Source organism: Macrobrachium nipponense, chromosome 46 (assembly GCF_015104395.2).
Source record: "Macrobrachium nipponense isolate FS-2020 chromosome 46, ASM1510439v2, whole genome shotgun sequence".
Classification (NCBI taxonomy): domain Eukaryota; kingdom Metazoa; phylum Arthropoda; class Malacostraca; order Decapoda; family Palaemonidae; genus Macrobrachium; species Macrobrachium nipponense.
The window spans coordinates 35,046,575-35,055,876 of NC_061106.1; the positions used below are offsets into that span (position 1 = coordinate 35,046,575).

The 9,302-nt window shown below is 36.1% G+C and overlaps 1 protein-coding gene across 2 annotated transcripts in view; it reads right to left on the reverse strand.

Moving 5' to 3' along the window:
* Positions 1-302: 302 nt before the first annotated feature.
* Positions 303-9,302, reverse strand: part of LOC135214893 (U-scoloptoxin(01)-Cw1a-like) — a 293,523-nt gene continuing 284,523 nt past the window's right edge. For both annotated transcript variants that reach the window (XM_064249341.1, XM_064249342.1), the window contains exons 2-4: positions 7,097-7,220; positions 3,581-3,728; positions 303-1,596 (exon numbers count right to left, since the gene is read on the reverse strand). In XM_064249341.1, coding sequence (XP_064105411.1) covers positions 1,483-1,596; positions 3,581-3,728; positions 7,097-7,220 — 386 coding nt within the window. In that variant the 3' untranslated portion in view covers positions 303-1,482. The remainder of the gene's footprint in view (positions 1,597-3,580; positions 3,729-7,096; positions 7,221-9,302) is intronic.

Here is a 9,302-nt window from a genome sequence, read left to right on the forward strand (position 1 = left end):
ACTCTAACGTTACCTGCGGCCACTTTCTGCTTGAGCAACCTCTCCTATATTCCCTATTGGTACTTTGCGTGCACTAGCATGGTGAGTTAATCGATTAATATTCTGGATCTGGGCTAGAACGAGTCATCAAGCCGTAAACCTCAGCATTTGATTCATGCACGTGCATACACTCACACTATATATATATATATTATGATATAATATATATGTATATATATATATATATATATTATATATATATATTATATATCATATAATATATATATAAATCATATATATATCATATATATATATATTTTCATTTTGTCCTTTTGGTCTCACTTGCTCTTGTCATTTCTGATATTTATAAAATACAAAATAAATACTAGAGTAAAATCACAGTAAATTCCTATATTGTGTAAATAAAGTAATCGTGAAATTTCCTTAGTCCATCTATCCATACAAGTATGACTCATACTTTTTACACTAAATCAGAAAGCTGAAGTAACGAAAGGAGAGAGTTTTGAAACAAAAGCTAAAGCTATCCTAAGTCCTATTCTACAGTCTCTATCATAAATCTACCATATATCTGGCTAAAGGATATTCCCGCTTCTCGGGAATACCCTACTACTTTAAATGCGTTCCCATTTGAATATGCTAATCACGTGGTTCCGATATTACCACTACTCTAACTTGCGCATTAAGATCCTTTTCTGTTCCAGTCTTCCCTGGGAATCAATGTCAATACTCCTTAGTTTTCAGTGATAACTCACTAGAATATCTACTTTTCAAAGTTATTTAAAATTACCTTCTAAGCAAACACGGTTCCATGAGAGTACCAGTAAATGGAGATCTATAAAAATAAAGATTGAGTATATCGACGATAAATGCGGGAATCGATTATCAGATACTAACTATGGCTTTACAAGATTTGTCTGGTGGATATTGATTCTATGTCATGAATTAAGGTTATTTAAGAATACGGTTTCTGACGGTGAAATGTCGCATAGATAGCTGTAAAGGCACCGCTCTGTATGATTAGAAGGCAATTTCTCACGCTAACACTATGGCACTTTGCAAACTGAATTTTCTCCTGGATGACTTTTAGAGAAAACGAAGGAAGTGAGGATAAGGGATTTGACACAGAATAAGAGATCCTGGAAAAGTCTAGGTTCAATGAGATTTTACGAAGAATACACAAAAGAATAAGGGAAATTCTCGAATGCAGATGGAAGGATGCTGTTACCACACGAGACATCGACACACAACGAACGCAGACAGGAGGAACGACAGTCATAATGTACAAAAACAAGCCTAAGCAACAAAATAATCACAATGATAATCTTTACACAGACAGTGAAGCAAATCGTGGCGTAAACCGCTTTCACCGATCCTATTTTTTTTTTATTTTCACATTAAAGCACACACACACAGAACTACCACTAGTTGTCCTATTGACTACTGTAACGAGTGGACACTTCCAAACTTCTTCAAGTGTCCTCTTCACTCTCTGAAGTTGACGTCTAGTCGGCCGAAGTAGCCGTTAGAGGTTTCGTAGAAGTTGGGAGAATCTTCGCAGGGGATGGAGTTTCTGGGATGGTCGCAGACTAACGCTTCCTGTAGAGGGGAACACAAGAAGGACTAATTAGGATTTGATTAACTGATTTCATAGGTTTTAGGCCTAATGTCAAGCATTGGGGCAACACAGGCCATTCAGCGCTGAAAAGGAAATTGGCAGTATAAAAGGTTTGAAAGGCGTAACAGGAGGAAAACCTCGCAGTTGCACTACGAATCAAGTGTTAGGAGAGGGTGGAAAGTAAGATGAAGAAAGAGTATGTGAAAGGAGGTACAGTAAAAGGAACGGAAGTGGTTGCAGCTAGGGGCCGAAGGCACGCTGCAAAGAACCTTATGTAATACCTAAGTTGCACTGCATGAGGTGCATTGACAGCACTATCCCCCTACGGGGTAATTATGATTTGTCAGTGATACAGTGAAGTAGTTTTTGCATGTAACTGAAAGACTCTGCGGAAGGAGACGCAGAGCTTAGTATGTTTGACCTGAAATTGAATGAAAGGTTCCAGAAACCTTAAAAACAAAGCTGATAGTTTAAAGTATTCGGTACTGACAGCTTTTCAGTAACGCCATCACTTGATGTTTCCGACACTGTTTTGAAAGTTTGCAGTAAACTTGACTGGGGGGAAATTTCATCTTTGCAACGTCTAATTTCTAGATTTTCTTTTAGAAAAAGCCTTATATGGTCTTTTGGCTACATTTACAGTTGAAGAAGGCGAAGTCCCTCCCGAAATTGCAGATGAACAGAGGATATACGATTGTAAAAAAGAAAAAAATTCCAAATAAAACAAATGAATGTCATCTGTTAAAAAATGTATCTAAATCAACATGATGATATTTTTAACCGATTTTGAACTAAAATGTTTAGCCATTCAACTCCTACCCTCTGGTTAAGCTTTATTTAGTAGACCTAATTAGACGTTGGCCGGCACTACCGCAGTGACCGCAAATACCGCAAGTAATTCTTCCCCTTCGCTTTCACCATAAAATGACAAACGAGACGGTTTTCACGTAAGTTGTCGTTGACGCAACTGACATTTGTTGTTGTACAACATTTGCGGAAGTGGCACCGCCTCGCACATTAAAGAATTGCCTGTTGCTAGAAACAAAATAATCCTTTGACGTTTCTTGTACAAGCAATGGTCAGCGCACTTTTAAAACAGCAATATTTTCTCGGCAGAGTTGGCACAGAAATGTCGATCTGTATTCAAATCCTGAGGCATTTCTCCCTACGAGATAATCAAGATTTACTTCCATTGCTCTTCAGTTACCGAAAACCATCTTTTGTTGTCACTACAACCCAGCATTTAAAATACACCATTGGCATAATCCCTCATCGCCTATCCAAGTCCGGTAAACGTTTATTAAAGATTTTTGCGTGAAGGCTGTTAAATCAACGAAAAGGCAGTTTTAAGTAATAATTATTTCAACATAGAAAGCTGTAAAAAGTCTTAATTTTATCTATTTCCATTTGAAAACGTTCTCAAGTCAAGGTAGCACACAGTGGCCAAGAAAATTGAAGACCAAATTAGGCAAATCAGGTAACTCGACCCGACCACCGTGTGATAACCGAAAAAAATAGTGAACAAAAAACCTGTTCTCCCCCGTGACCTGGACCTCACGACAGCCCCAGTTATAACAGACGTCAACTTGGTATGTCTGAAGTATCTGGTGTGTGCAAATGTGTAAAATCTAATCTTACATTAATATTCAAGACGACTGAGCTTGTATGTCAAGAATTTTTGCTATCCCCTGCGGTAGAATTAGCGTAATAACCTAAAGTCATTTTATATTACCACCCACCTTAAATAATTTAATATTACCACTGATTTTATCTTGGTGAATGAAAATAAATAAACGTACAACTTGAACTACTGAACTTCATCTAGAACAGCTCTGGGTTTCGCATCGCCAAACGGTAAGAGAGAAAGAAACAAACAAACTACTCACCTCTGAGAAAACCGAGTCAGAATGCGAAGAAGGACTGACCAAGACAACGTATTTAGTCTTTCCTTCAAGGTGCACATACCTGGTTGAAGATGGTGCCCAGTCCGCAGATGAACGAGAACATGCGAGTTCGGAGGAAGCCCTCTGCGTCCATGAAGGGGTAGCAAATGTGAAATACCCTGCATCCGTTATTGAGGTCCGCGTAGTAACCGTACTTCAGCCCGTCACAGCTACCGGAACGGATGGTAAAATGAACAGTAATTGCAATATTCACGGCAGAGAGAGAGAGAGAGAGAGAGAGAGAGAGAGAGAGAGAGATGTTGTTACTGGATTTTAACATGGACATAATATACTAAGACAAATAGGATTATTATCTGACGGTAAACTTCGGACAAAGTTTTGAACGATTTCTAAAATTTCATATCTATTTTTGAAGACCAAATCATACGTTATGCTGAGAGATTGCTTGCAACAGTCACTAATGAGGAAATATGTTGAAATGAAGTAGTTTTATATGGAAAAGTACACTCGATAAATACAGATGGTGTAAATATATAAAAGACAGTGTTACACAATTAAGGAAAAGCGAGCTACACCTACTCAAGTTTAAAAAAAAAAAAAAAAAAAAAAAAAAAAAAGTGTCTTAAGGTTTGTCAAGAGATTGAGCATGAAATTTGAAAATGAGTGGTTTAGTTAATGGAAGAAGAAGACAAATAATAAACCCACAATTTCCATATCGAAGTACTAAAGGTCTAATAAGAGCATGAAAGTCGAACTGAGTCGTAAAAGACATTGTTTTAGAAAACCAGCAAAGATTACCAGTAAGTTGAGAAGCAAATATGATACTACCAGTAAGTTGAGAAGCAAATATGATACAATTGAAAGAAACACCACTTTTACATCTTGATGTACATGTATTCTTTTTAGAGGAAAGGTATTCTTTCGTATCCATACGTGTCAGACGCTCAACAGGTAAAACGAGGTTTAAACATGTAAGAAGATTTACATCCTTTAACGATAACGAAGCGGAAATAATTAGCTATAAAACTCGGCTAAAGCCAAGACAAGAAAGGTTTCGCACGTGACGGAGTATTTTGCGCTGGAAGGAGCTTGCTTCGCTTTGAAGCATCGTCATACACAAGACGTAGGAGGCTGAAATAGCCATAACAGGCAACAGTTTGCTTCGGTGAGAGAGAGAGAGAGAGAGAGAGAGAGAGAGAGAGAGAGAGAGAGAGAGAGGAGGGGTTTAAGCAATGAATGTCTCGATGACTGTCGTTTTGCTTTTACCTTAAGTACACCATATAAAAAAAATTATATATATATATATATATATGTGTGTGTGTGTGTGTGTGCGCGCGCGCGCGCGTGCTTATAAGTGCTGGAAAAAAAGATAGAGCAAGCGTATTTGTCTAAGAGAGCCCTAAACCAAGTTTTATTATACGAGTCAGAAGTTCTTAGGACCGTTTGCATTTACATAAACACAAAACAACAGAGCAGAGAGTGAAAGTCCTCTCTAAAAGTTCTTTTCTTACTCGGTGAGTCATAGCATTCAGTGAAAGTACATAAAAGTGAATATAAGAAAGTAAAGCTAATGACTTATCAGATCTAAACACGAGCTTTGATTGACACAAAACCATTTTCGAGGACGTTAGAGAGAGAGACAGAGAGATAGGTCACTTTGAATTGATTTTCTATGCGGTATGTACAAACAATTGATGAAGACAGGGAAAGGATATTCACAAAGTAAAAGTAAGTCATGGATTTCTAATTGTGGAGGTTAGGGAAAGTAAGAGATGCAAACACGCACGCAACTTTATGTATATATATATATATATATAATATATATATATATATTATATATATATATATATATATATATTTATATATTTCTATATATTATTTTATATTTATATATATATATATATAATATATATTATTATATAGATATTATATATAATTTACATTATTTTTAGTAGTCTGTTAGTCAACTGTAAAACCTTTCTAGTAGGAAACAGCAGCAAGGGAGTTAAATTTTCGCCAGAGTACAGTACATGTGAAAGGGCAATTACCAACTCCCCATCCACTTACCTCAGAAGAAATTGTCGGGGTGTCGAAAGTCCTTATAAAACCTAAACATGTGAGTGGCGTCACTCACATACAACCCTTTTTTTTTTTTGTACCTGCTTTCTTCGATCTGAGCACAAGGAAAGTAGAGGAAATATATATATATATATGTATATATATATATATATATATATATATATATATATATATATATATATATATATATATAGATATATATATATATTCAGTCCGCCGCGTCCTTGTCTTCAAACTTAATTGGAAGACGCGCTCGCAGGCGGAGACAGAGTAACAACAACAGGCAGGTGCTCGTCAGGCGATTTCGTCTCGTTGCGTCGTCATCATTCGGGTTAAAAGGCAAAAAGAATTGGGTGAGAGTGTTTTTTTTTTTTTTTTTTTTTTTTGACGTATCTTCTTCTTCCTCCCCTCTTTCTTCTCAGCGTTTCGTGTTGCTTGTGTGTGGCGTCCAGAGTCTTGTCTGTCCGTCTGGTGCTTTTATCGCTGTCTGTCCAGTTTACTCTGTTGTAAGGTCTCTGCTTCGCTTTTCTGAGCTATTCCCTTCTTCAAAAACATGAAAGAGATAAATCAAGGAATAACATGCAGTAAGTAATTGCTCCTGAAAGAAATTATTGCCAGGAATATTCCAATGCACAAATACTTTATCAGAAGACTTACTAAAATGAGGGAAAAAATAGGAGAAAAGAATGAAACTCAAGATGCGCATTTATTTTCTTACTTTATAAGATGAAGACAATCTCTGAAGCCTTGAAACAATCCAAACCTCGGCTCTTTGTTCACGAGGCACCAACTATGCATAAATTTACATAAGAGAGAACGGCCATAATGAAGTCGAGTCGAGAGTCACTATGTTTCCAGCATGGACAGGCGTGAACGTCTAACTACCACGTCTGTAAACGCGATGTTTATCTACCGTCCGCCTGATTAATCGTTTTCGCGGAATTTCCACCGAACCGAGGAAGGCGCGAACTTTCGAGTGGAGAGTCATTTCGAAATCATTAATAAGGATTTAACACTATTGCTGCCTCTCCCTTCTAAATACGGTCTGAATTCCATGAGAAGCGAGAGGAAATTAAGGAAAGTTCTTGAATGCTTCCTCTAAGCAAAAATGTTATAATATCTATCAGACACATGTGAGTATTTACTGATTTTAAGAATGGCAATGAAACCCTGGAGAGAAGTGAAGGGAACCCTTTGAGTGATTATCTTGTTTACGTTTTGCAGCCCCAGGCTAGATATTAAGAATGTCGCTTTCTTTTACGGCTGACAAAGAATCAAGTTTCCTCTCTGCTAAGCAAATGGTTTTTCATCTTGTTTTTTATTTTCATTTTACTAAATTTATATCCTATACTAAACTAAGTATTAATCATCACTGAAATATTTTTCCCCTAAGTTAAAATGGTTGACGTAGTTTCCTTTTATAAATGCATAAAATCAATAGTTCCATCATTTCCAATTAAGTTTTGATTTTATCTATATCCATTTCTGTCTAACTGACCTGAATCCCGTGACAATGGGTCCACCATTGATGACTGTAGCGTTGGAAGGGAGTTCGTAGGCGTCTGGGGATGAGTCTCCTTGCACTGACCCCATCAGGCACAGTCCAGCCACTAAGGCCACAGCTGAAAAGGAGTGGAGAAAATAGAAGTGTTAGCAATCTGCTGCAATCAAATAAACGTTACAGGAATAAATGCATAAAATGGATGAGAAAAAATATACATCAGTGTTAAGAGATAAATATTTATATAATATATATATATATATTATATATATACTATAATATATATATACTATAGATATTAGATATACATATATATATATATATATATATATATATATATATATATATATATATATATATATATATATATATATATATCTATGGTTCTGCCTTGAAAATGGGACTCCTTAAAATGGGACAGGAAAGTTAGTCGCAAAACGTCGGCCAATAAATTGTATTTATGTACAAGAGGCATGTATCTCTGCTTTACCTTGTGTGTGAGTGTATTGTATGTATATATATATATATATATATATATATATATATGTATATGACATATATATATATTAGATATATATATATATATATATATATATATATATATATCATACACAAATTACAAGAACACTAGACTCGACGTTTAAAATCTTATCTATCTCGTTTCTACCCTTGGTATTAGAGAGGGCGATATGGTTATAAGAATGTCACGACGAGAGGTCGCTTGAGAGTTACGGGTCACGGTAAGGTCACGACAGCCAGACCCGTATCGAAGCAAGATCAAGTCACGATACCGACAGTAAAAGGAGAGGAAACTAGAATGAGGAACTGGTTTGCTAAAGTAGACGACTAAAACAAAACCACGCGAATTAACAGAGCCAGTTGGTGCTTATATATGTCAATACTCACTACCACTGAAGGAAAGGAAGACGAGGAATGCAAGACGAACAGGAAGAATTGGAGATTGAGTAGCTTAATATTTTTTGTTCAAGTCGTGGTGATAGTTTGGCGTCATCAAATTTTTGTGCCTTTTTAATATCTTAAGAGGCAAAGTACTTTTACTATTGGAACACAGGTAAACAGTGCATTTCTCATCCACAAGCGAACACGCACATACGTAAATATAAATCCACACACAACCACACATACAAACACACACACACACACCACACACACACACACACACACACATATATATATATATATATATATATATATATATATATATACCATATACCTATACCTATATATATAAAATTCATATGAGAAAGGGACAGAAAAATTGGGGCGAGGCCTATTTCGATGATTGATTTTGGGGCGAAATTATAACAAGGAAACTCATTATCTTACATAGTCCCACAACAGTTATAAAGCTCAATAATCACACGAGATATTCTACATTAAACACACACAGAACACAAATAATACCGCATCTTGTGAGTCTCCAGTAAAATCCACGAAACGTAGAGGTTAAAGCACTGTTTTCTTAGAAAAAACTGTAAATTAGCACGAGATTTTACAGTAAAAAAAAATTAACCTCACACACATACACACACTTTGAAAAAAATTAACCTTACACACACTTTGAAAACGAATCTATTACACAAACGTCCACACATCATCTCTGTTCATTTTTGGGCCTGAAAAAGACAAAATCTTTATTACTGTCAGTTAACTTGAAGTCATAATAGTTGCATTCAGATTCCCTAAATAACAACCCGTCACTCCAAGTCCAAGAATATTTCTAATTTCTCTTCAATAATGGTATCTGCTGAGCACCAGATGAATGTCATCTAGGCTACGAGGAGACAACCACTATTATGATAATTGTATATATGTATGTATGTATGTGTGTTACAATAATTTTGACAGTATTTTGGTGAGACAATTACATTTTAGGATACGTAATAAGTTAAGAGCATTTATATTTATTACGCGGGAAAACTTGGATTTTCAAGAGAAGCCACCACCTCTTTACTTACAGGGTGCTCGCATGACTGAGGAAACGCTAAAAATGAATAGAATAAAAAGGCTTTTATCTTTACGCAGTTGTACAGAAAATCGGCGGCCAACAAATGTCTGCAAGAAGGGATTCTGGCAAATATTTACTTGCGTTCTTATGCAAAGATATCTAACTCAACAGCTAGTTAGAGAGAGAGAGAGAGAGAGAGAGAGAGAGAGAGAGAGGAGAGATAGAGAGAGAGAG